The following is a 27,484-nucleotide window of genomic DNA, read 5'->3' as shown; positions in this document are numbered from 1 at the left end:
AACATCCTCTTCACATCTACTCTATTTAAATCTTTCAGTATTCGGTAGGTTGCAATGAGATTCACTTCTAAACTCCAGTGAGTACAGGCCCAGAGCCATCAGGTGCTCCTCATATCTTAACCCTTTCATTCCCAGGATCATTCATCATTAAGATGAGATTGCTGCCAGATTTCACGGGTGAGAAAGCTAGGTGATCTCTGGCCTGTTGCTGTTTGTGATAATTTGCTGTAACTCCCTGCAGTTAGATGTGCAAGTGGCCATCTCTAGTCTCACATTTACACCTTTGGTTCTTCCTGACTCATTTGCCTTGGCTCTGGAGGCTGTGTCATTGAATATGCAGGAGGTTGATAGATTCTTGATTAGTTAGGGTATCATAAGTTATGTCTTATGTATTTTTGCCTTCCCATCTTTTGGTAGTACTGACACCTGGCAACTTCCAACTCACCAGTGGCAACTGATCTTTTAATCTTAATTAGTCAGGGCACAAAGGGATACGGGGAGAAGGCAGGAGGTTGGGGCTGAGAGGGAAAATGAATGCAGCATGATGAAATGGCAGAGCAGACTCGATGGGCCAAAAGGCCTAATTCTGCTCTGATATCTTATGGTCAATAAATCAATAAATTCCAGGCATGTGCTGTTTACATCATTTGAATGAAGAGTGCACTATAAGTTGTTATTGTTATTATTTATTAAAATTTGAGTGGTTGACAGATGATAGTCATGTAAGATATGGCAATTTTAGTAAAGACAGAAATGACCCCAGTCATTTATTTTTTTTTATTTAGAGGTACAGCACGGAATAGGCCCTTCCGGCTCTTTGAGCCACACACCCCAGCAACCCCCGACAACCCCAATTTAATCCAATATACAATGACCAGTTAACCTATCTGGCCTGTGGGAAGAAACGGGAAGACTCAGTGAAAACCCACACATTCCACAGGGAGGATGTACAGAGGCTTCTTAACGAAGGTGCTGGAATTGAACTCCAACTCCAGAACACCCTGGACTGTAATAGCAGCAGCGCTGTGCTACTGTGGCAGAACTATTCTCCCATCAATAAAGGTTCAAAAATAATATTTTTAAAGCTGCAATATTAATAACATAAACCCAAGACTACAATATAAATGCACATTTAAAAATTGTTGCATTTTCTTGAGCTTGAGGAGGTCTCTGTGGAATTTTCACTTACTCCATGTGATGATGTGGCTTTTCCCTGGCTCCTCTGGTTTTCTCCCAGATCTACAAAAGGCGGTTGGTTAACTGACTACTATAAATCACTATGTTTAACATCAGGGTGCAAGTGAGAAGGAATCAATTACACAGAAATGGATTAGGGCTGTGGGGAATACTTAGAGTTTACTGAACCCACTGGGTCATATAATATCCTGGTAGTTCAGAACACAGCAAGGAACAGACACTTTGGCCCACAATGTTGTGTCGAACCAATTAAGTTAGGAATGAAATGGCCAACTAAACTAATCCCTTCTGCCTACACAATGTCCATATCCTTCCATTTTCCTCACATTCATGTGCCTCTCCAAATGAATCTTAAAAGCCCCTAATGTACCTGCCTCTACCACCACATGGTAGCACATTCCAGGTACCCACCCCTCATCTTAAATGCATGTCTTTCAGTATTAGACATTTCAACCCTGTGAAGAAGATGTGAGAAACTGAATTGTAAACTAGTGAAAAAATGATACTATTCAACACTTTCATTTCTTTGAATTTAGATGAAGAGAGGACTGATTAGCACACCACCATCAGATATGCTCCCAACAGCAGAAGGTGGAAAGTCTCATGCTTGGCTGCGTCAGAAAAATTCTGGGATCTATGTGAAACCTCGATTATTTGCACCGTATGTGGAGGAGGCAAAGGTACCTTTGTACAAAGTAGATTGTGTTCCAAGCTTGGATGTAAATATGGATTAAATTCAATATACTTCACAATTTAACATCTGAGTTATCAACTGTTATTATTAATAGGTTTATTATAAGTATATTATTAATAGTGGGCACATGGCCAAGTGGTTAAGGCATTGGACTAGTGACCTGAAGGTCGTGAGTTCGAGCCCCAGCCGAAGGAACGTGTTGTATGCTTAAGCAAGGCACTTAACCACACATTGCCCTGCGACGACACCGGTGCCAAGCTGTATGGGTCCTAATGCGCTTCCCTTGGACAACGTTGGTGTCGTGGAGAGGGGAGACTCGCAGCATGGGCGACTGCTGGTCTTCCATACAACCTTGCCCAGGCCTGCGCCCTGGAGAGTGAAGACTTTCCAGGCGCAGATCCATGGTCTCGCAAGACTAACAGATGCCTTTATTAATAAGTTTTATACATTAAGTTTGACAATTTGGATAAGTAAATTTGAACATGTATGTCACCATGTACAAGCCTGAGATTTGTTGCCTTGTGGGCACACTCAGTAAATTCAAGAATGATAATAGAATCAATGAAATACTGCACGAACAGGATGAAGAAACAATCAATGTGCAAAAGATAACACACTGTGCAAATGCAAAAGAGAAAAATAATAATAAATAAGCAATAAATATGGAGAACATGAGATGAAGAATCCTTGAAAGTGAGTCCATAGATTCTGGGAACAGTTCAGTGGTGGAGCAAGTGAAGATGAATGAAGTTGATATTTCTGCTTGTAACTGGGCATATCAGTCAGTGTTGCTGGCCAAGTGTTTGATGCACAAGAAACTTGAAAAGATTTGCTGTCTGTCAGTTGTGACATTGAAGGATCTTGATAAGGGCAACATGAAATAAATGTCTCAAAGGATTGGACAAGAAAAAAAAAACAAATCCATAAAAGTAATGTTTGAATATAATTTTTGGAATACAGGTGTCCCCTGCTTTTCGAACGTTCGCTTTATGAAACCTCGCTGTTACAAAAGACCTACATTAGTCACCTGTTTTCGCTAACAGAAGGTGTTTTCACTGTTACGAAAAGGCAGCGCGCACCCCGAGCAGCCAAGCTCCTCCTCCGGAACTGCATTCTAGCCGGCATTGCTTAAACACGTGCCTGTGAGCATCTGTGCTTTATGTTGATTTATTCTGAGCATCCATTTGCAAGATGAGTTCTAAGGTATCGGAAAAGCCTAAAGGAGCTCGTAAGGGTGTTACACTTAGCGTAAAACTAGACATAATGAAGCATTACCATCGTGGTGAATGAAGTAAGGACAAAGTGAGTTTGGCTTGTGGAAGTTGACAAAGATGATGTTGAAGAGGTTTTGGCATCCCATAACCAAGAACTGATAGATGAAGAGCTGATGCAATTGGAAGAGGAAAGAATAACAAACAATTGAAACCAAATGTAATAACAAACGGACCGAAAGTGAAGTTGTCCAGGAACTGAACGTGAAGCAACTGCGTAAGATTTTCGCTGCAATGATTGCAGAAAAGTACGACTTTAATTTTGAAAGGGTACGTAGGTTTAGGGCATATTTGCAGGATGGTCTGAGTGCTTACAAAGAACTGTATGATAGAAAAATGCGCGAGGCTAAGTAGTCAAGCATACTGTCGTTTTTCAAGCCTTCCACATCAGCCACAGCAGAGGACGAACCTGGACCTGATATCGGGACAGGCAGACATGAAGATGACCTGCCTGCCCTGATGGAAACAGACGATGATGAGATGACACCCCCCCAGTGTCCCACCACCTCAACATCCAGGCTGTGGACCGATACCGGGCTGCGAAGAATGCAGCTGTAGCCGGGATGCACCCAGCACATCTTTAAGAAAAAAGCCAAAATAAACAAGCTAATTAATTAGGTGCCGCCCGGCAGGTAAATGTCAGACCAGATCAGAGGCAATTGCTGACATTTACATGCTGGGCGGCACCTAATTAATTAGCTTGTTTATTTCGGCTTATTTCTTAAAGATGTGCTGTGTGTTTCCAGACTACCGCTGCACCCCTGCATTCTTCACGGGTCAGTATCGGTCCGCAGCCCGGAGGTTGGGGACCACTGCACCACCCCAGCCTCCGACGACTCAGCCTAACACACCATCATCATTGTGCTCAGCGCTGTCTTCCCGATTCCGGTAAGTGATACTACACTGTACATACATTATTTGTATTTTATATAGGCTGTGTATTTTCACATGTTATTTGGTATGATTTGGCAGCTTCATAGCTTAAAGGTTACTGGAGAGAGTTTCTGCTGAGAGCATTTGCGTGAGATTTTCGCTACGGTGGACAGTGCGGCAATGATTGTAGAGAAATATTTCTACTTTATATAGGCTGTGTATTTATCATATCAATCCTGCTTTTACTATATGTTACTGTTATTTTAGGTTTTATGTGTTATTTGGCATGATTTGGTAGGTTATTTTTTGGTTCTGCGAACACTCACAAATTTTTCCCATATAAATAAATGGTAATTGCTTCTTTTACTTTACGACATTCCGGCTTACGAACCATTTCATAGGAACGCTTTACCTTCGGATGGCAGGGGAAATCTGTAGCAGTTTTTTTTTTGCATCAGTTTTCATATATATATATATATTGACAAACGGCCATTTAACTGAGTAACAAATTATGTGTTTGAATAAAAAGGATGCTTCCCATGTGGGGGACAAGATAGCACGGCCTCAGGATAGAGGGGCATCTATTTAAAACACAGATGTGGAGAAACTTCTTTAGCAGAGGGTGATGAATTTGTGGAATTTGTTACCACAACAATTGTGGTGGCCAGGTCATTGGGTGTATTTAAGGCAGAGCTTGATAGGTTCTTGATTGGACACGGCATCAAAGGTTACGGGCAGTGGGGCTGAGGAGGGGAGAAAAGGATCAGCCATGATTGAATGATGGAGCAGGCTCGATGGGCCAAACGGCCTAATTCTGCTCCTATGTCTTACCGTCTAAAATGCAGAACACGACCAGTACTACTACAGTACTATAAAACTGTTTATGTTCCTAATAGTTCTTGACAGAGGAATTCATATAGCATACACAAGCATATTCTTTTGACTGTAAATGAACAAAATCAGTTCAGACACCTAATGCAGAAAGTGAACTGCCTTATAAACAAATATCAAAAATCACTGCTTTTTGAATCGGCGTCCATTGGCCCAAATGGATAACAACACAAGCACGCATAATAGACTCTGTTTAAAAACTGTTCATTCTATGCACAGTGTGGTGTCTAATGACCACACAAGTGCTCGTGACTGATGCTAGTTAAAAACTGTTCTGCAACAGGTTCCTGTCCCAAGTAAGCAGCATAGTGTTCCAAATAAGCAAATGGAATCTCAGCTATTTTCTCAATTAGTTTTTGTTCTTTATAAGAGTTATCCAAATAAGTGGCTGCCTAGGTTAACTGATGGCTCAATTAACCAGAATCCACTGTATTTATGATGCTGAAAAAGGAAAGATTAGTAAACTACATTAAACATTTGCACCCGAGTTGGGTGTATACTTAAAGTAATAGTCACTGTTTAAAATACTAGCATTTTTCAGTTTAGTACAAATGCTAACTAATATTCAAGTCCTGGATATTATGTCAGGTTTGGTACCTTGCATCCAGGCACGTTCAGTCTAAAGTTATAAAGTTTCATTTAGTTTCTATCATCATTCTGCATGGGGTATAGGCTGCCGACTGCAGCATGCCAGAGTCCTGCGTCCTGGGCCAGGCTTTCACGTTGTCTCCACATGTAGCCCATTGCAGATTCTTCCTCTCCCAGGAACAAGGTCTTTGGAGCTTCCAATGATGTTTTTGTAGCTCTGGGTCTTTACAGGATGGGGTTGCTAACCCTATGCCCAATCCTCCTCCTTTCATAGCTAGGCTGGGGACCGTCCATGGCGGAGTTTCTACATGCATGGCTTTCAATTTAATGTCAATAAGAAATTAAATCTTGATAATTTTTCCAGTACATTTACATTACTTTGGAAGTTCTTGGATTTTCTTCTGGGATCTAGGCAACCGTCTGCTACCATTCTTTGGCTTCTTCCACAAAGCAAATGTCTAATCCAGTTTACTACCTCATCTTGAATGTCAAGCAGCTGAACCTTCTTGGCAAGCCTCCCATGTGGAACCTTGTCAGATGCCTTACTGAAGTCCATGTAGACAACATCCATCAATTTTCCATGTAACTTCCTCAGAAAACTTTATAAAATTGGTTAGATATGACCTACCACAGACGAAGCCATGTTGACTTAATCAGTCCCTGTCTATCCAAATACTTATAGGTCCGGTCCCTCTGAATACCTTCCAGTAACTTTCTCACAGCTGATATCAGGTTCATTGGCCTATAATTTCCTTGTTTATACTTAGAGCCTTTATTAAACAGCAGAACAACTTTGGCTACCCTCCAATCCCCTGGTACCTCTCCTGTCGCTAAGGATGTTTTAAATATCTCTGCTAAGGCCCCAGCAATTTCTGCACTGAAGTGTTCTCTTGCACGTCTTGTCTTCCATAAGCTCCTCATTTGTTCCTACCTGCTTATACCTGCTATGCACCTCCTTTTGTCTCTGAACCAGGGCCTCAATGCCCTTAGAAAAACAAGATTCCCTGTACTTGTTAGCTTTACCTTTTATTCTGACAGGCACATACAAGCTTTGTACTCCCAAAATTTTGTATTTGAAGGCCTCCTACTTACCAAGTACACCTTTGCCAGAAAACAGCCTGTCCCAGTCCACACTTGCCATCCAAATAAGCCCTCTCCAGTTTAGGATCTCAACCCACAGACCAGACCTATCTCTTTGCATACTTACATTGAAACTACTGGCGTTGTGATCACTAGATGCAAAGTGTTCCCCTACACTTTGTCTCCTGCCCTGTTTCATTCCCAGATAGAAGATCAAATATTGCACTCTCTCTCATTGGGGCTTCTGCATACTGATGAAGTAAAATTTCCTGGATACATTGGACAAACTCTATCCCATTTAGACATTTTACAGTATGCAATTCCCAGTCAATATGTGGAAAGTTAAAATCACCCACTATAGCAACCTTATGTTTCTTGAAACTGTCGAGATATCTGAAAATTTACTTTGGAAGTAATGTAAATGTAATGTAGGTAATGTGCCTCAGATCGTTGGGTGGTCTGGAATATAGCCCCATTAATGTGGTCATACTTTCCGTACTTCTCAGTTCCACTCAACACCTCACTAGACAAGTTCTCCAGTCTTCTGATGGAACACTGCCGTGACATTTTGCTGACTAGTAATGCCACCCCTTCTCCTTTAATTCTTCCTACTCTGTCGCATCCAAAACAACAGAACCTCAGAATATTGAGCTGCCAGTCCTGCCCCTCCTGCAACCAAGTCTCACCTTGGCTACAATATAATTCCATGTGTTGATCCAGCCTGAGCTCATCCGTTTTTCCCATGATACTATTTGCATGGAAGTATATGCAGTTCAGGGCATTAGTCGCACCATGCTCACCCTTTTGGTTCTTGACTTTGTCTGAAGTCTTAACAATACATATCTCCACAACTTCTTCACTAACTGTTCTGCCACTGTGGTTTCCATCTCCCTGCAGCTCTAAACCCCACCGTGCAGCACTAGTAAACCTTCCTGCTTGGATATTAGTTCCCTTCCAATTCAGGTGCAAATCTTCTCCTCGGTACAGGTCCCACCTTCCCTGGAAGAGAGCCCAATGATCCAAAAATCTTATGCCCTCCCTCCTACACCAACTCCTTAGCCATGAATTAAACTGTATAATCTTCCTAGGTCTGGCCTCACTAGCATGTAGCACAGTTAGGAATCTTGAGGTCACATCCCTGGTCCTGCCATTTAATTTGGCACCTAACTGCCGTACTTTTTGCAGAACCTCCTCACTCGTCCTACCTATGTCATTGGTGCCTGCATGGGCCACAACCTCTGGTCCTTAATCCTCCCACTTAAGAATGCTGAGGACCCAATCTGAGATGTCCCTGACCCTGGCACCCGGAAGGCAGCATACCATTCGGGAATCTTGTTCTTGCCCACAGAACTTCCCTAACTAATGAATCCCCTATCACCACAGATTACCTCTTCTCCCTTTCCCTTCTGAGCTGCAGATTCAGACACAGTGCCAGAGAGCTGACTAATGTGACCTTCCTCTGTTAGCTCAGCCCCCACCACAGCATCCAAAGTGATATACCTGTTGTTGAGGGAGATGGCCACAGGCTACTCTGCACTGACTGTTTAAACCCTTTCCCCTTCCTGACTAACACCGAGCTTCCTGTGTCCTGCACCTGGGGTGTAACTACCTCTCTACATGTGCTATCTGTGACACCGAGTTTCCTGTGTCCTGCACCTGGGGCGTAACTACCTCTCTACATGTGCTATCTGTGACACCGAGTTTCCTGTGTCCTGCACCTGGGGCGTAACTACCTCTCTACATGTGCTATCTGTGACACCGAGTTTCCTGTGTCCTGCACCTGGGGCGTAACTACCTCTCTACATGTGCTATCTGTGACACCGAGTTTCCTGTGTCCTGCACCTGGGGCGTAACTACCTCTCTACATGTGCTATCTGTGACACCGAGTTTCCTGTGTCCTGCACCTGGGGCGTAACTACCTCTCTACATGTGCTATCTGTGAGACCGAGTTTCCTGTGTCCTGCACCTGGGGCGTAACTACCTCTCTACATGTGCTATCTGTGACACCGAGTTTCCTGTGTCCTGCACCTGGGGCGTAACTACCTCTCTACATGTGCTATCTATGACACCGAGTTTCCTGTGTCCTGCACCTGGGGCGTAACTACCTCTCTACATGTGCTATCTGTGACACTGAGTTTCCTGTGTCCTGCACCTGGGGTGTAACTACCTCTCTATATGTGCTATCTGTGACACCGAGTTTCCTGTGTCCTGCACCTGGGGTGTAACTACCTCTCTATATGTGCTAGCTGTGACACCGAGTTTCCTGTGTCCTGCACCTGGGGTGTAACTGCCTCTCTATATGTGCTATCTGTGACTGATCCAGAGTTCATCCAGTTTCAGCTCTGACTCCATTGTGTGGACTGCTAGAAGCTGTAGTTATCAAGGGCATTCCCACATCTCCCTGACTTCCCACATCCCGTAAGAGGAGCATTCAACTATCTGGCTGGCATCCCTATTGTTCTAACTGAGCAAATGTGATGAAGGAAGACCAATAAATTGTGGGTGAATTTCTGCCTACAGCTTTTTTGCCTTCTCTCACTAAAGCCTCTCCTTGTGGAAGTCTTGAAGAGTTAAAGCCACAAAATCCCCACTCTATCTCTGTCCGCTCCAACAATGGTTGCTCCACTCGCTGATGCCTCATTTTAATTTGTTTTTGCCAATCAATCCCGAACGCTGGTTAACTGCTGCACAAAGCTCCCAATTGCCACGAGTCGCTGCCTTTTCTCCTCAGTCGGTGAAACGGAATGAACCCTGGCTTCTCAGGCTTACAGTCTCTCTGATTCGGTGCTGTTCAATGTGCAATGAAATACATAATCATAAAAAGCTATAAATTGCAATAAGAAATATATTTTTAAAATTTAAATTAAGTATTGCAAAAAGAGAGAGAAAAACAAATGAGTTCGTGTTTGTGGGTTCACTATCCATTCAGAAATCTGAGGGCAGAGGGTAAGAAGCTGTTCTTGAAGCATTGAGTATGTGTCTTCAGGCTCATGTATCTCCTCCTTGATGGTAGCAATGAAAACGGGCAGTCCTGAGTGATGGAGGCCTTAATAAGACCATAAGATATAGGAGCAGAATTAGGCTATTTAGCCCATCGAGTCTGCTCTGCCATTTCATCATGGCTGATCCAATTTTCCACTCAGCTCTTGTTTCCTGCCTTCTCCCCAAATCCCTTTATGCCCTGACCACTTGACCTCCACAGCTGCCTGTGGCAAAAAAGTTCTTCCTCATCTCTCTAATTAAGGTAACTTCGCACACTTCATGCTCCCTGACACCTGGAACTTCCACCGTACTGCTAGTGTCTTCCACAGTGAAGACTAATGAAAGTACTTATCCAGTTTGTCAGTGTTTTTGTTGTCCTCCATTACAACCCCTCTAGCATTGTTTTCCAGCAGTCCAATATCCACTCTCTCCTCTCTTTTACACTTTATGTATCTGAAGACACTTTTGGTATCCTGTTTAATATTATTGGCTACCTTACTTTCATATTCCATCTTTACCTTTTTAATTACTTTTTTAGTTGCCTTCTGTTGGTTTATAAAAGTTTCCCAATCCTCTAATTTCCCATTAATTTTTACTCCATTATATGCCTTCTCTTTGGCTTTTATGTTGGCGGTTTGTGTCATCTTTCCTTTAGAATACTCCGTTCTCTTTGGGATGTAGATATCCTGTGCTTTCCAAATTGCTTCAGGAAATTCCAGCCATTGCTGCTCTGCTGTCATCCCTGCCTGTGTTCTTTTCCAATTAGTTCCGGCCAACTCCTCTTTCAAGCCTCTGTAATTCCCCTTACTCCACTGTAATACCGATAATCTGATTTTAGCTCATAAGTGCTGAATCCTATTTGAGGCATTGCCTTTTGAAGATGTCCTCAATGACGGGGAGGTAGTGACCATATGGAGCTGGCAATGAAGTAGTTTAATTGTTAGAACTCATCTTTGATTCTAACAAGCTTAACAATTTCTAGTAGTTGTAAGAAGTAACATTTCTTCTTTCAAGCTGTTATGTAATTGCAGCTCCTGTGTGTGTTGATTTCTGTTTGCAGACTGTATTGGACGAGATGATGGTGGAGCAGACAGATCTTGTCCGGCTGCGAATGGTCCGTATGTCCAATGTACCAGACACACTATACATGGTGAATAGTGCTGTTCCACAATGCTGTCACTTAATGAATCACCAGCCGATAGGCGCACCATCTAACCCTCCTTCAATCATTGCCAATGAAATTCCTGGTAAGTATTATTCCAGTGCTGAAATTAGCTATTCATTCCCAGTTCTGTATTTGGCATTATGGAGAGCTACAGCACAGAAACAGGTGCCATCTAGTCCATGCCGAACTGTGAGTCTGCCTAGTCCCATTGACCTGCACCTGGACCATAACCTTCCCAGATTCCCCTTAAATGTTTCACCTTTCACCCTCACACCCTCACCCATGATCTTTGTCCCACCTCTCTGCCTCATACCACCCCCTCAAATCACGTAAATGGTTGCACTTCAGCTGGGGAATTTTGGAATGGTTTCCACAATGGAGGGGTCACTCACTGCCTTCCGTTTATACCATTAAAAAGTTGTGCTCAGATGTTGAGCCCTGATAACCTGTTGGTTGTCCTGGACAGGTCTCTTGACATTGTATCCAACAGAGATAGGAGAGCTGTGCAGGAGAATTTTTGAAGTGTACAAGCCATTGCACAGGGCAGCTCTGCTCTCTGGGCTTCTGAGGTCTGGGTCATGTGCTAGTAAGTCATCACATCCGGGCTCCAGGTTGCAGTGCATGACCACAACTACTTCTGTCCCATGTCAAGCACTTCGTTCTCCATGGAGTGTTGCAGAACTGCCGCCTTGGCCATTGGATCTCACGGTACATCTCCAGTCCACTGGTGCTGACTGCACATGCCAGGGCAGGCGTGACCCTATCTCACCTGGTACGAGGCCCGCTGGCTACTCTCACCTGGTTTAGCTTGCCCATCGAGGCAGCGTACCGGGGTGTGGCTGCTCTCTCATGATAACACTTGTACCTGTTAGCTCTGGAGGGCTAATTCATTGCCTTTCTCAGATTGCTTTTCTCTTAAAGAGCGTCGTTCCACTCTACTTAGATATGACTGTGTTTTGTTATAGTTTCTTGTGTTCTTGATTTGTAGGGATTGCATTACATGTTGATTTGGACTACAAGGCAGTACGATTAAATCCATTACTGTTATTCAGCTAGTGGACAGAGGATAATGGGAGTTAAATTCCCTGGAAGTGAGGGAGCAACAGAAATTCTTCCCCTCCTCCCCCCCCCCCGCCCACCCAAAGAAAGTAACTGCTATAAACCTGACTACTTAAACAGCTACATGGCCTGTTATCACTCCACTGGTCAGACTAATACATTAAAAATTACCACCTCAGTTAGTCCTGGTCCAGGGTCGCAGACCAAAATGTTGACTCTCCTTTCTCCTCCATAATTGCTTTGTGACCTGCTGAGTTCCTCCAGCATTTTGTATGTATTACTTTTTAGTTAGAATCTCACCCATATTACAATAAATCACTAAAAGTTACCACTTAATGGATAGTAAGTCAACAGAGGCAGAGTAGGATTGATGTGCGGAATGGCCTCGTTTTACTCCTCTGTCTTGTGTTTTCCTCCCAATATAAATGAGTTCAAATGCAGTTACTTGTGCAAAAGCGTTACTAAATAAATATTACTTTTCAGTCCCCCCCTTGAAAATGGTAAAAGATATGATCAGGCGCCTTCAGGAACTTAGACATACGGATCAGGTGCAGCGAGCATACGCGTTGAACTGTGGGGAAGGAGCAACTGTAAGCTACGAAATTCAGATCCGGGTGCTGAGAGAATTTAACCTCCCAGATGCTGCTGTTGAACTGCTTCAGGTATGGGAAATGTGTCTGTAACATTATGACATTGACCAGCCTAAACGATCAGAATAATTGCAAATGAGTTTTCATAAATATTGATATCTTTAGCTGCAGTATTGGGCAAAGAGGTTTGCTACAATTAGCTTGTTAATCACCATTTTTTAAACTACTTGGGAAATGATGCAGCTTCATAGAACTTAGAACAGTACAGCACAGCATCAGGCCCTTTATCCCACAATGTCGTGCTGACCCAAATAAATTAATAATCAAGTGGTTGAGTTCTGCCTACATGACGTCCATGTCCCTCCGTTTTCTTCACTTTCACCTGCCTATCTAAACATCCCTTAGTCATAGTCATAGTCATACTTTATTGATCCCGGGGGAAATTGGTTTTCATTACAGTTGCTCCATAAATAATAAATAGTAATAGAACCATGAATAGTTAAATTGTAATATGTAAATTATGCCAGTAAATTATGAAATAAGTCCAGGACCAGCCTATTGGCTCAGGGTGTCTGACCCTCCAAGGGAGGAATTGTAAAGTTTGATGGCCACAGGCAGGAATGACTTCCTATGACACTCAGTGCTGCATCTTGGTGGAATGAGTTTCTGGCTGAATGTACTCCTGTGCCCAACCAGTCCATTATGTAGTGGATGGGAGACATTGTCCAAGATGGCATGCAACTTAGACAGCATCCTCTTTTCAGACACCACCGTGAGAGAGTCCAGTTCCATCCCCACAACATCACTAGCCTTACGAATGAGTTTGTTGATTCTGTTGGTGTCTGCTACCCTCAGCCTGCTGCCCCAGCACACAACAGCAAACATGATAGCACTGGCCACCACAGACTCGTAGAACATCCTCAGCATCATCTGGCAGATGTTAAAGGACCTCAGTCTCCTCAGGAAATAGAGACGGCTCTGGCCCTTCTTGTAGACAGCCTCAGTGTTCTTTGACCAGTCCAGTTTATTGTCAATTCGTATCCCCAGGTATTTGTAATCCTCCACCATGTCCATCTCTTAAAAGTGCCTAATGTAGCTGCATCTACCACCACCCCAGGCAGTGCATTCCGCTCTCTGTGTAAAAATAAATAAATAACTAAAATAATAGTAATAATAATTTTTTAAAATTCATATCTCCTTTGAAATACCCCACCTCACCTTAAATGCATGTCCTCTGGTATTAGACATCTCAACCCTGGGAAAAATATTCTGTCTATTCTATCTATGCCCCTCATAATCTTATAAACCTTCATCAGATTTCCCCTCAGCCTCCACCGCTCCAGAGAAAACAACCCAAGTTTGACCAGCTTCTCGTTATAGCCCATGGCCTCTAAACCAGGCAACATCTGGTAAACCTCTTCTGCACCCTCCAACGGACATGAGTAACCCACAGTTCAAAATCCTTTCTTCCTGTTCACAAGCCAGCTGACTTAAAATATTTGAATTATTAAGATATGTGAAAACTTCAGGGACAATTGACTTGGGCTAAGGAATGTAGCTCTGCTAATCTAATGATTATCTATTGCTTTCCACAGAATCCTCTTAAGTTCTTTCCTCATGAGCGGTTTGGTGATGAGAGTCCAGTGCTAGCTGTTCGTCAGCATGCTCACTGCAGGATGAACAGTTCACCAGCTGGACAACGTGGTGACATTGAGCCCTTTGCAGCTTTCCGCCCACCTTTGCCACCACCTCCACCACCGTATCACCCACCGACAGCGCTGACGCATGAGAAGCACAAAACCGATGGGAAGCAGAGGCTGCCTGGTCAGCTGTCATCCCGATCCTTATCCTACCCGTGTAATCGTTCTTTACATTATTCTGGACTGACCACCAGACCTATTTATACATCTGGTGGTAAACAAATGCCTCCCAACTGCACCAATTCTGCCAGACTGGTCCAGATGCAAACAGATATAGGGGTAAGTTTTGACTTCTAAATGTCAGATTAGTGGTAATGAATTTGGAAACAAAATATCCACGTGCCTTTCTGAATCATGTGGCCTCATTGGTGATTGACGGGGCTTAAAATGTTATATTAACTATTTTATTTCTAAGTATCTGGTGTTCTGCTCAGTTTTCCATGTCAGCCAAGATCTCCCACCTGACTCTATCTTGTCTGCCTGAGTTTGACAAGATTCCCTCTCGTCTCCCTACTGTTGTCTGCGGGAGATGCAAAATTCTTGATATCCCACACGGCCAGCTTTGAGAGTGGTGTTGCTCTGCAGCCGCCGGGCTCCTGGGCTGGCTTCACTCGTCTCAGCGGTGAACTGGCTCCACAGCCGTGGAGTAACTTCTGGAGACTCTGCAGTTAATATTCTGTGTACTGTTTGTTTTATTTTTTATTGGTTGCAGAGTTTGTCCTTTTATTGACATTTGACAGTTTTTTTGTGGATTCTATTGTGTTTCTTTGTTTTATGGCTTTTTGCAAAAAGATGAATCTCAAGGTTGCATATAATATACATCTATAAATGTACTTGGAACTTTGAACTTTTTGAACCTTGAAGAATAAAGACCTATCGCCATAGGAGATCTCAATGCATCACATCCTATACTAATTCTCCTGATTTCTCAAGCTCTATAGTATTTTAAATCTGCTTTACTGACTTCTGCATGGGCTGTCATTGGATCTTAAGAATGGAAGTAGGTTATTTGGCCCCTTAAGGTATTCAGTGATTACTAGACACTAGAATACTACAGCACAGTACAGGTCTTTCAGCCCTCGATGTTGTGCCGACCCATATATGCCTTAAAAAAACATACTAAACCCACACTACCCTGTAACCCTCTATTTTTCTTTCATCCATGTGCCTGTCCAAGAGGCTCTTAAAATGTCTTAGCCTCCACCACCATCCCTGGCAAGTCATTCCAGGCACCCACAACCCTCTGTGTAAAAAAAACTTACCCCTGATGCCTCCCCTAAACTTCCCTCCTTTAACTTTGTACATATGCCCGCTGGTGTTTGTTATTCGTGCCCTGGGAAACAGGTACTGACTATCCACCCTATCTATGCCTCTCATAATCTTGTAGACCTCTGTCAAGTCCCTTCTCATCCTTCTACGCTCCAAAGAGAAAAGTCCCAGCTCTGCTAACCTTGCCTCATAAGATTTGTTTTCCAATCCAGGCAACATCCTGGTAAATCTCCCCTGCCCCTCTCCATAGCTTCCACATCCTTCCTATAATGAGGTGACCAGAACTGAACACAATACTCTAATTGTGGTCTCACCAGAGATTTGTAGAGTTGCAACATGACCCCTCTACTCTTGAACTCAATCCCCCTATTAATGAAGCCTAGCATCCCTGGGCCTTCTTAACTATCCTATCAACCTGTGCAGCGACCCTGAGGGATGTATGAACTTGAACCCCAAGGTCCCTCTGTTCATCCACACGCTTAGGTAACTGACCATTAACCCTGTACTCAGCCTTCTGGTTTGTCCTTCCAAAATACATCACCTCACACTTATCTGGATTGAACTCCATCTGCCACTTTTCTGCCCAACTTTGCATCCTGTCCATATCCTCTTGTAACCTTCGACAACCTACAGCTCCATCCACAACTCCTTCAATCTTCATGTCATCTGCAAACTTACTCACCCATCCTTCTGCCTCTCCACCCAGGTCATTTATAGAAATCACAAAGAGCAGGGGGTCCCAGAACAGATCCTTGCAGCACTCCACTAGTCACCGACCTCCAGGCAGAATACTTTCCTTCCACTACTATCCTCTGCTTTCTTCCTTTAAGCCAATTTTTTATCCAAACAGCCAAGGTACCACTGATTACATGCCTCAGGACTTTCTGGATGAGTCTCTTGTGGGGGACCTTGTCAAATGCCTTGCTGAAATCCACGTAGACCACATCTACTGCCCTACCCTCATCAATTTCTTTTGGTACCTCTTCAAAAAACTCAGGTTTGTGAGGCACGACCTTCCCTTCACAAAGCCATGTTGACTATCCTTGAGTAGACTGTACCTCTCCAAGCGCTCATAGATCCTATTCTTAAGAATCCTTTCCAATAGTTTGCAGACCACCAACGTAAGACTCACCGGTCTATAGTTCCCAGGATTCTCCCTATTAGCTTTTTTAAACAAGGGAACTACATTTGCCATTCTCCAATCTTCCGGTACCTCCCCTGCAGTCAAAGAAGATTCAAAGATCACAGCTACTGCTCCAGCGATCTCTTCTCTCACTTCCCACAGCAACCTGGGGTATATCACGTCTGGCCCTGGGGACTTATCAATCTTGATCTGTTTCAGAAGATCCAACACTCATCCTTTAATCTCCACATTGTCCAGCACACAAGCCTGTTCTATTTCGACCTCATGGTTACATGGTTTCGATTACGTGGTTAATCCATGACTCAACTCTGCATATCCATCTTTGGCCAATGTTATCAAATGTCTATTCCTCCCACATTCAACATTAACATTTTCTAATTTGTTGATTAAGTATTAGTTAAAATATTAAAAATGCTTTTTGTGTGCTAATTTTTATTCAGGGCATGGAGCCTTTTAAGGAAGCACATCAAACCATCTGGTTTGGAAATCAGCAGTTTGGGTACCTGTAAAACGAATACAGCCAAATTGGTCTTTGCAAATTGTCGTGATTAGGCTAGAGTTCTATCAATGGGTTGCAGGGCAGCTCGTTGGGCCAGAAAGGCCTGTTCTGCCATGGAGCGCGAAATAAATAAATAAAATTGGGCCTGAAACTAAGTATGTGCTTATAAGCGAAAGGGTGCTGTGAGAATATTAACTCAACAGTTGGAACAACATGCATCATTCATTATGCCTTTTTCCTGCACGGAACTAAGATGAGGTAAAAGAGGATATTGGTTAGTATTGTGAGTTAGTTTCATCAGGCTTCACATTTTCAGACTTTGTGCACTATCTCTTTAATTTTCCAAAAGTAACATTCATTGGTGAAGTCTAATTTACAGTTCTGATCACCTACCTACAGAAAATGTATCAATATGATTAAAAGAGTGCAGAGAAAATTTGTAATGATACTGCTGTACTTGAGGGCCTGAACTATAGGGAGAGGTTGAATAGGTTACAACTTTATTCCCTGGCGTGTAGAAGAGTGACAGGAGATTTCAAGGCCAAATTGAAGTTTAATTATCATTCAACTGCTCATGAATACAGCCAAATAGTACAGGGTTCCTCAGGGGCCGAGGTGTAAAACACAGTACCAACAGCACACAGTACAAAGCACACATAGCACATAAAACATAGGAGCAGAATTAAGCCATTTGGCCCAGCGAGTCTGCTCTGCTATTCAATTGTGGCTGATCTTTTTTCCCCTCCTCACCCCACTCCCCTGCCTCCCCTCCATAACCTTTCATGCTGTGTCCAGTAAGATGTATATATCTGTATATATGATAGAGGTATACAAATATATGAGGTAAATTTAGGCAAGCTTTTTCCACTGAGGTTGGGTGAGACTAAAGGTCTAAGATTAAGGGTGAAAGATGAACTATTTTTATGGGGAACACCTTCACTCAGAGGGTGGTGAGAGTGTGGAACAGGCTGCCAGCGGAAGTGGTAGAAACAGGTTTGATTTCAGCATTTGAGAGAAATTTGGACAGGTACGTGGATGGAAAGGGTATGGAGAGCTGTGGTTCGGGTATGGGTAAATTAATAGTTCGGCATGGAGCTCACCAGCTGTACTTGAAAAGTTACTGTGATCATATGAATCTACAGATGTTGTGTTCACACAATAGTCTTTGCTTTGTTAGTTTGGTTTCCAAAGTCACGGAGTAGAAAATCCAAATTTGATGTTGTTCAATTTTGTTTTCTTCTAGAGCACTGAAGGTGCCTTGAATGAACTGATGCCAGACATTGCAATGGGTGTGACATCTCTGAGTAACTTGTCACTTAAGGACAGAAGATTTCCAGAACTTGCTTTAAGTACTGAAGTGAACCAAATGGCTTCAGATTTTGCTTCCTTTCCACGGCCTGCACCATATTTACACAGTAGACGCACACACGGTGTGAGGAGAAAGCCCAGTGATCTGAAGGCAGAATCTCGCCAAGGCTTCCAGGAGTACCCTGATCTCTACGATTTCTCCACTGTATCTTACCGGCCGTACACTCCAGGAACAAGCAGACATACATTGGCTCCTTCACAGGCAACATATTTCAGCCCAGATTTATACAATCCCAATAGACCTGCAGCAGCAGGGAGCTTCAAGATGACTTCTCTTTGCAGTGGATCTGCTAGTAAATCGGTAGAGTCAAGGAGAGAATATTTACTGCCTCCTGAAGACCAGCAACCAAGACCCAGTGACCCACCGTATTTCGATTTTCTGGAGCAGCCTCCACACAGGTTGGACTTGGCACTGAAGCAGGAGTGTAGTGGGGGCTCTTTACATACCAGGAGCAGGGGGTTAATGGAGACGGATCTGACTTGTGGCCTGACCGCTAGCCACACTCTCAGTGTGCCCTACAGCTCTGAGAACAACGAGGCTCACTGCAGCAGACGGTCATCGGACGGTGACGTGCTGGAGCCGGGACCCAGTGCTCAGCCTCACAGAACCATCCGGAACAACAGGGAAGATACACTAAGCCGAGAAAGGAGGTCGCCAAACAGATCTGATCTCTCATACAAAAAGTCAGCTCTTTAATGACAGCAGTAATCCATTGTGATTTTTCAGCAGATGACTCTTGTTAATTTGCTTTCATAGATGTTTTGTACATAACATTTCTACCTTAAATAGGATAATTTCTAAGTGATTTTCTATGACTTTTTTAATATCTCGGGAAACCAAGTCATGTGCAGTATTGCCATCCTTTCTAATGTGCAAATTGTCCGTTAATCAAGTTCACCATTTAAAAATAATGCCTGATCTTTTACCTCCTTTTTTCAGGTCTGTTTAAAACAGTTCTGTGTTTTTGTGCATTGAATAACAATTGTGTAATATTTAATGGTGAAAAGTACTCTGATATACAGTACACATTGGCATATTTTCTCATTTTCGAGAAAGTTTTTAGTCTTTAAAATACTGGGCAGTATTCTTTTCAAGTGTACTCAGCATTGGAAATGTGCAAGGGAAGAACGCCTGGGCTGCTGCCTGTATTCAGAGCACAGATCCTCGTCAGTTTAAAGCTGTAGTCTTAATCTTGGGACAATCAGATTGCTGTGACAATCGGTTTATAGGATTAATGCTTTAATATATCATGAGAAGCTGAAACCCCAAAGGCAGAAATACTAGCAACATGGAGAAAGCGGCTAGAGTCCCCTATGAAGCTGCTACCATATTGTTTGCTTAATCATGGATCTGTCGGACACATGAAACTTCTCGGCCTTTTCCCCTCATTTTTTTAGTTTGTTAGTTCCTTTTCAGATTTCTGCATGGATAGATTAATGTTGGTCTCCAAAATGGTTTCCAACACTTAAAATAGTATTAGTTCTGTGAAGGGGAGAAACTAGAATGCATGTTGTATGTGATTTTTAAATTCTCTTGTTTCCCCTTTGCTGTATCCAAGTAGGTTCCTCAATTGCACATATTTAAGATGTTCTGTGCACAAAATGCTGAAGGAACTCGGTAAGTCAGGCAGCATCAATGGCAATGAATAAACAGTTGATGTGATCAGTGGAAAGGAAGGGGGAAGAAGCCAGAGTAAGAAAGTGGGGGAGGGAAGGAGAGGTTTTTATTCCCCTCATAGACGCTGCCTGACCTGCTGAGTTCCTCTAACACTTTGTGTTTGTTACTCTGGATTTCCAGCATCTACAGAATCTCTTGTGTTTAAGATGCTGTAGCTCCCTCTCTGCGGCACTCTGTTGATGGCCAACACGTGTTGCAGATCTCATGTTCACCTCCCTGGCAACAGCTAAATCCAGGCAGAGACTAACCCTGTTAATCCAATCTTGGTGGCAAGGTAGAATACCTAGGGAACTTGGAATATTGATTATAGTTGTTTTAGTTCTGTATTTTGCCAGCTATGTAGGTCCTACAATAATTCGCAGAAATTTCTCTCCTCTTGAACCTGTATCTGTGAGTTGTATATTTAAATTCAGTGGTGTTTTAAATTTTACTAATTCTGATCTACAGTATAAAACTAATTTGAAGTATTGGTGCAGATTTTCCTTCTCAGATCTTGTTCTGTTTCCTGTTTGGGTGCCACATCAGGATTGACATTAGGAGACAGGAGAATTCATGCAACACACATAAAAGTTGCTGGTGAACGCAGCAGGCCAGGCAGCATCTCTAGGAAGAGGTACAGTCGACGTTTCAGGCCGAGACCCTTCGTCAGGACTAACTGAAGGAAGAGTGAGTAAGAGATTTGAAAGTTGGAGGAGGAGGGGGAGATCCAAAATGATAGGAGAAGACAGGAGGGGGAGGGATGGAGCCAAGAGCTGGACAGGTAAAGAAGTACATCGACTTCTCTAACTTCCGCTAATGCCCCACTTCCCCCTCGTACCCCATCTGTTACTTATTTTTATACACACATTCTTTCTCTCACTCTCCTTTTTCTCCCTCTGTCCCTCTGAATATACCCCTTGCCCATCCTCTGGGTCCCCCCACCTCCTTGTCTTTCTTCCCGGACCTCCTGTCCCATGATCCTCTCGTATCCCTTTTGCCTATCACCTGTCCAGCTCTCGGCTCTATCCCTCCCCCTCCTGTCTTCTCCTATCATTTTGCATCTCCCCTTCCCCCTCCAACTTTCAAATCCCTTACTCACTCTTCCTTCAGTTAGTCCTGACGAAGGGTCTCGGCCTGAAACGTCGACTGCACCTCTTCCTAGAGATGCTGCCTGGCCTGCTGCGTTCACCAGCAACTTTTATGTGTGTTGCTTGAATTTCCAGCATCTGCAGAATTCCTGTTGTTTGAGGAGAATTCATGCGTTGTGTACTAATTTCATGTTTGGGTGCTGTGTCAGGATTGAAGTTAGGAGACAGGAGAATTCAAAGCAAAAAGCTTTGTATGCAAATTTCCGCTGCAATATACTGATGCAAAGCCTACAGTTGTTCAGTGTTACAGTGCAATCTTATCAATCATTTCCGGGTACTAGAGCTGATGCACTGGTGTTAAATTGAAAATCCGAATTCTAAGACTACACACAAACTTCCACTCTCGGCCTTGTGGCAACCATTGAAATAAATGTTTTAAAGTTGAATTTTATTTTAGCGATACAAAGCGGAAATAGGCCCTTCTGGCCTTCGAGCTGTGCCATCCTGGCATACCCAGTTTACCCCTAACCTCGTCATGGGACAATTTACAATGACCAATTAACTTGCCCAGTGCATCTTTGGACCCAGAGAAAACAGCCACAGCAAGGACGTACAGTCTCCTTACTGAAGATACTGGAATTGAATTCCAATCTGCCATAGCCTGAACTGTAATAGCATCACGCTAACCACTGCGTTACTCTGGCACCCTGCTTTATTCCAATATGTTAGCTGTGCTTCATTTGGTTGTACAGAGTGAGTTCCAATTCCACTCCAGATCATCTAGCCTAATGCACCAGTACAGTATTGTACTGTGAGTGTTGCTGTAGTGCCACCTTGTGGATAAGATGTTGTGTGTGCAGTTTCTTGAGAGTACTGGGGGCAGCTGCGCTGTTTCCAAGTTTAACACGTTAGCTTGGGAGCTGAGGTTTGGTGAGACTAGAACTAGAGGTCATGGATTAAAGGTGAAAAGTGAAATGTTTAAGGGGAACGTGAGGGGAAACTTCTTCACTCAGAGGTCGGTGAGTGTATGGAACAAGTTGCCAGTGCAGTGGGACTAGGCAGAGCAGTAGTATACACTAGATAGGCCGAAGGGCCTGTTTCTGTGCTGTAGTGTTCGATGACTCTAACATTGTTTTCACTGTTGGTTTTTGATCAGTATATATTAGTGCTTGCTTTCTACCACAGCTAGATTAAGAAGGTAGTCAAAACTGCCTGCAAATTTATCTGCATTGCCACAGATCTGCAGCCCTTTCTAAACATAACAGAAACAACATTTGAAAGTTGCCTGATTTGATGCTACTTGTATATTGTTCCAAGTTGTGTTGGTGTACCTTTTTCTCTTGGCTACATGCCCCTGCATGATGCTTAACTGCAATTGTTTACCAATTTAATTTTGGTTATATTAGAATATTGGAAGTCACTCAGATGAGTTTGTGCTTGGTAGCAAAAGCTTTTTTTAAAAACTTGCATTGTTGGTGTTTAGTTCTCTAATGATTTGTTTTGGATGCTTACGATCTAAACTGTTACTGGGATACAGTAAAGTGCCTTCAATGCTAAAGGCTCAAATAACAGTAAATTAGATCAAATATCCTATGCAAATATTTTCTACAAATGGCATAACTGTCTATTGATTCTACAATGCTTCAATGTATATAAAGTTTTTTAAAGAGATGACTATTTTTTTTAGCATCTTAAAAGGAAGTTGTTGCTTAGTGAAAGACATTTCCCTATTGAGTACTGTAGCAGTTGTACAGATTCTCTGATCTATTTTTCTACCGTTTCTGGGGAGGGAAAAGCATGTAACAGATTCTAAACTGGCATAGTTAGTGTTCTAATTAAATGGCCAACAGAATGTTTCCTTATGATTGTGAATTTAATCCATATTTTTATTAAAATGAAACAGCACATTTGAAATGACTGTCCCTTCATTGTTTGAGCAAGAGGAAATATGACCAACTGGAATGGCATTCCAATGGTCGGTGATGGTTTCATCTGTGGAAGGATCTGAATGTAATCTGAATGCACTTTATTTATCCCATCATGTTCTTGATTGTCCCCAAATTCAACTTTGTATATTTATCCTGTGTACCACCCTGTAGCTAATGGCCATTCAGTGTATGTCAGTCATCTGTTGCTGTAGCCCATCCACTTAAAGGTTCGACACATTGTGCACTCAGATGCTGTTCTGCACACCTCTGTTGTAACGTGTGGTTATTTGAGTTACTGATCACCCTCCTGTCAACTTGAACCAGTGTGGACATTCTCCTCTGACCTCTCATTAACAGGCATTTTCACTCAGAACTGCTGCTCACGGGATTTTTTTTCACACTAATGTCTATAAAATTTAGAGACTGTTGTGCATGAAAATCCCAGGAGATCAGTTTTTGAGATGGTCAAACCACTCCAACAATCACTCCATGGTCAAAGCCACTTAGATTACATTTCTTCCCGATTCTGATGTTTGGTTTGAACAACTGAACCTCCTAGACCAAGTCTGCAATTCTCGATGCATTGGCTGGTGAGATATTTGCATTAGCGAGATGTACAGGTGTACCTGATAGAGTGGCCACTGTGGTATGGAACTGCAGCATTGTTTCTCCTATTAGAGTAAAATGGCCGTGTCATATTCTGCATGTCTAATGTCAGATTCCTGAAATATTGTTCCATATTAAAGTCAGTGAGAATGGAGCTCACCCTCCCACCCATCACTTGATCTTATTCTGGAAAACTACAGTTCAGATTAGCTACATCGGAACCCATAACCTGAGGTAAGACAGCTCCATCCAATTTATAGCAAAGAAACACTGGCATTTCTATCAGCTTCTGCACCTTCTGAAGCCTTGGCTTAGGAATTCTGTGCTAGGTTGGAGGCTGGCCCCTTCTGATCAATGTTGCCCTCTATTGTTCACTTGGTAGAGGATAAATTGAATTCCTTCATCTGCAGCTGCATTGCATGACGTGAGCAACTGCTGTGGGCTGTTCTTGCAGCAACGTGGCTCCAGGACAACATCCGTGCACCACCAGCCCACAGACCATGACACTCAGGAGCTGAAGTGATAACCGATGCATCGGTCATGATCTTTCAAGAATCACCTGATTCTGGCATGGTCCTGGAGGACTGGAAAATTGCAAAACTAAAAAGGAAGATGAAAGAAAGGAAATGATAGGTAGTGGTTGGGAAAGTGTTGGAGTCTATTACAAAGGGGTTAACAAATGAGGAGCATCCAGCAGCTTTAGCCTGTATTCACTGGAATTTAGAGGAATGCGGGGGATCTCTCAGAAATCTGAATGTTGAAAGTTCTGGGTAAGGTGGATGTGGAGAAGATGTTTCCTCTAGTGGGGGTATCCAGAACTAGAGGGAGCAGCCTCAAAATTGAGGGGTGATCTTTTAAAACAGATGTAAGGAGGAATTTTTTTAACCAAAGTGTTGAATCTGTGGAATGCTCTGCCACAGATTGTGGTGGAGGCCAAGTCTGTGGGTATATTTAAAGCAGAATAGATTCCTGATGGGTCAGGATATGGTGAGAGGGCAGGTGTATGCATGGTATTAAATGGGATCAGCCATGATGAAACAATGGAGTGGACTCAGTGGCCTAATTCTTCTCGTGTCTCATGGATGTGGGCTACATTAGGGCACTGAGGAACAAAGGGATCTGGGATTACAAGTACATAATTCATTGAACGTGGTGTCACAGATAGTTAGGCTCATAAAGAAAGCTTTTGGCACATCGTCCTTCATCTTCTGTACTCAATACATTGATTTATGAAGTTGTACAAGATGTTAAATTTGGAGTATTATATGAAGTTTTGGTCACCTACCAAAGGAAAGATATACACAAGGTTGATAGAGTGCAGAGAAAATTTACAAGGATGTTGCTATGTCTGGAGGACCTGAGTTATAGGAAAAGATTTAGCAGGGTTAGGACTCTGTTCGTTGGAATATAGAAAGTGAGAGGAGATTTGCTGGAAGTTATGAGAACAAAATTATGAGGAGTATGGATCAGGTAAATGCAAGCAGGCTTCTTCCACTGAGGTCGAGTGAGACTACGATCAGAGGTCATGGGTTAAGGGTGAAAGATGAAGTCTGGGGAGAAGGGAAACCTCTTCACTCAGAGGGTTGTGAGAACGTGGAATGAGCTGCCAGCACAGGAGAAGTTCAGATAGGTACATGGATAGTGAGGAACACCAGGCTCGGCAGCATCTATCTATGGAAAAGAGTACTGTCGACATTTCGAGCAGAGACCCTTCAGCAGGCCTGCTGATTCCGCCAGGATTTTGTGTGGGTTGCTTGGATTTCCAGCATCTGCAGATTTTCTCTCGTTTGTGAATGGATAGTAGGGATGTGGTCCCAGTGTAGGTCAATGGAAATAGGCAGTTTAAATTGTTTTGGCATGGATGATCTGGGCCAAAGAGCTCATTTCTCTGCTGTACTTCTCTATGACTCATACTTTAAAAATGTTTTGTAACAGTATTTCTCTGGTGTGCATGGCTGTTGGTTCTCCCTGGCCCAGCAGCACACTGTTTCGTTTGGCTGTGTTGCACGTGTCACATCCTGGGCAAGGTTTCACTGCTAATGTAATGGTTTTTCTGTAGCACAGTGTTTGGGTAATGGCTGGAGATAACGGGGGCTTTGGAATGTGTGCTGTCCAGTGAAGAGCTTTTCTTTCTTGTGTGCCTGAGACAGAGGTGATCTGGGTCTTTTGTTTGGTGGAAGATGAAGAGAGAAGATGCCAGAAAAGAGAGGTTGGAGACACCAGGATGGAGTGGGGCCAGGAGTTGACGAAGCCCAGGGAAAGTCGATCGAGGACCAAAGGAAGGGAAACCGTGAGCTCCAACCATGTCTACATTAGACTATTTCATTAAAGTGGGCCCTTTTCTTTTTGTTTTACTTTCATAACCCTTTAGTCAAATTAAGAATTATAAATCTAAATTGTTTAATTGCATATGGTGTACTGTCTTGTTATTTCGTGGTGCTGATTTGTACCAGGGTAACATCACACAGCATCCACACAAACAGGAGGTTTTGCACCGCAATCTCATGTTTAGCAGGGACAGAGATCATCTTCCCGAAACTTACACAGCCAACACAACCTGAGTGTCACACATTTGGTTGAACAAAATTAAATTCGAACTTGTTGACAAGACCGCCTTGTTGCATGACTAGAAAGAAATATTTAAATGGGTGATGTGACATTTCAGAAAGCATCTCACATGAGAAAGTAACTAAATTTTTATTGGCTTCTTCTCCCCAACCCATGAACATTAAAGCATTAGTAACAGAACAGATTCAGCATGTCGGTCAGCTTTTCATATTTCAGGTCCAACATTAAAAATTACAGGGTGTGACACTGAGACAGATATTCCTTGTACTTGCTGTAGATGAAGCTATTTGTAGAATATGGTTTCAGGTTAACAAATGTCAATTAAAGATCCTCTCTGTCAAATGATGGCTAGTTTCTTAGCAATCTCAATATGAACCTTGGCTCCTTGATTTGCAGTTTTAAGTGTACAGTTGAAGCTATGAACTTGCCCCCTCTGGCTAGATGAAGTTGGTTTTAAAGAAGCAGGTGAACAAGAGTGAACTTTCAGCTACAGGTATGGCTTGATTTCAATATTTACCGCACACTGCTGTTAAATAAGGATTTGTTAAATGTGGGGATTTAGTTGGTGGATGAAGGCAGCATAGATGTATTAGAGCCACCGTCCCTTTGAAGGTCTCATTTGTCCCAATGCTTATTACAACCATGAGTTACCTGTGCATACATCGTCCAAGCTGTTAATTTCTTATAAAAGTATCATTTCTGCATTTCTACTCTTCTCCTACTGAAGTGAACTGATGCTATGAATTCTCTGTTGCCTCTTCTCACTAAACCAGGGGTTCCCAACCTAGCATCCATGGACCCCCCATTAATGGTAGGGGGTCCACAGCACAAGAAAAGGCTTGGGGACCTCTGCACTAAACCATTCCTGCTTGAACTACACCCAGGAGGCAAAGTAAAATAGACAGGGGACAACCAGTTAATTTTAAAAGTGCCATTCTTATGGAAACATTTTGCACATCTTTGACTAAATGTTATGGTAGTTTAACTGCAAAAGTACTGCATCCCATCCACTCGCCGTCTCTTCTTTGATTGAAGCTCCTCAAAGAATCGCTGGATATCTTCACTTGTAACCACCTGTTAACATAGAAAGATAGAGGTAAAAATCAGTTTCATTAGAACAAGGGAGTTTCTAAAATAGGGTGTCCAATTCCAGGCACTGGACAAACATCCACATATTGATAACTTCTCCGTACTTGGCTGAAGGCGTGCGGCTCACTCAAGTTGAATATGATGTTCTCCAAAAGGATGGTCTGTATAGGCCGATTGA

General features: G+C 42.9%; 2 protein-coding genes across 3 annotated transcripts in view; one reads left to right on the top strand and one right to left on the bottom strand.

Annotated features, from left to right (window-relative positions):
• btbd7 (BTB (POZ) domain containing 7) overlaps window positions 1–20,634 on the top strand; it is a 116,221-nt gene extending 95,587 nt beyond the window's left edge. For both annotated transcript variants that reach the window (XM_063043214.1, XM_063043224.1), the window contains 5 exons: window positions 1,734–1,877; window positions 10,637–10,823; window positions 12,284–12,462; window positions 13,986–14,369; window positions 18,246–20,634. In XM_063043214.1, coding sequence (XP_062899284.1) covers window positions 1,734–1,877; window positions 10,637–10,823; window positions 12,284–12,462; window positions 13,986–14,369; window positions 18,246–19,067 — 1,716 coding nt within the window. In that variant the 3' untranslated portion in view covers window positions 19,068–20,634. The remainder of the gene's footprint in view (window positions 1–1,733; window positions 1,878–10,636; window positions 10,824–12,283; window positions 12,463–13,985; window positions 14,370–18,245) is intronic.
• A 5,693-nt stretch (window positions 20,635–26,327) lies between these two features.
• The window catches only part of ubr7 (ubiquitin protein ligase E3 component n-recognin 7), a 54,309-nt gene continuing 53,152 nt past the window's right edge, over window positions 26,328–27,484 (bottom strand). The window contains exon 11 of the mRNA XM_063043190.1: window positions 26,328–27,291. Within this exon, the coding sequence (XP_062899260.1) occupies window positions 27,199–27,291 (93 nt within the window). The 3' untranslated portion in view covers window positions 26,328–27,198. The remainder of the gene's footprint in view (window positions 27,292–27,484) is intronic.

Source organism: Mobula hypostoma, chromosome 1 (assembly GCF_963921235.1).
Source record: "Mobula hypostoma chromosome 1, sMobHyp1.1, whole genome shotgun sequence".
NCBI classification, from domain to species: domain Eukaryota; kingdom Metazoa; phylum Chordata; class Chondrichthyes; order Myliobatiformes; family Myliobatidae; genus Mobula; species Mobula hypostoma.
Note: the sequence above shows the minus strand (reverse complement) of the source record. Positions and strands in the feature narration are given on the sequence as shown.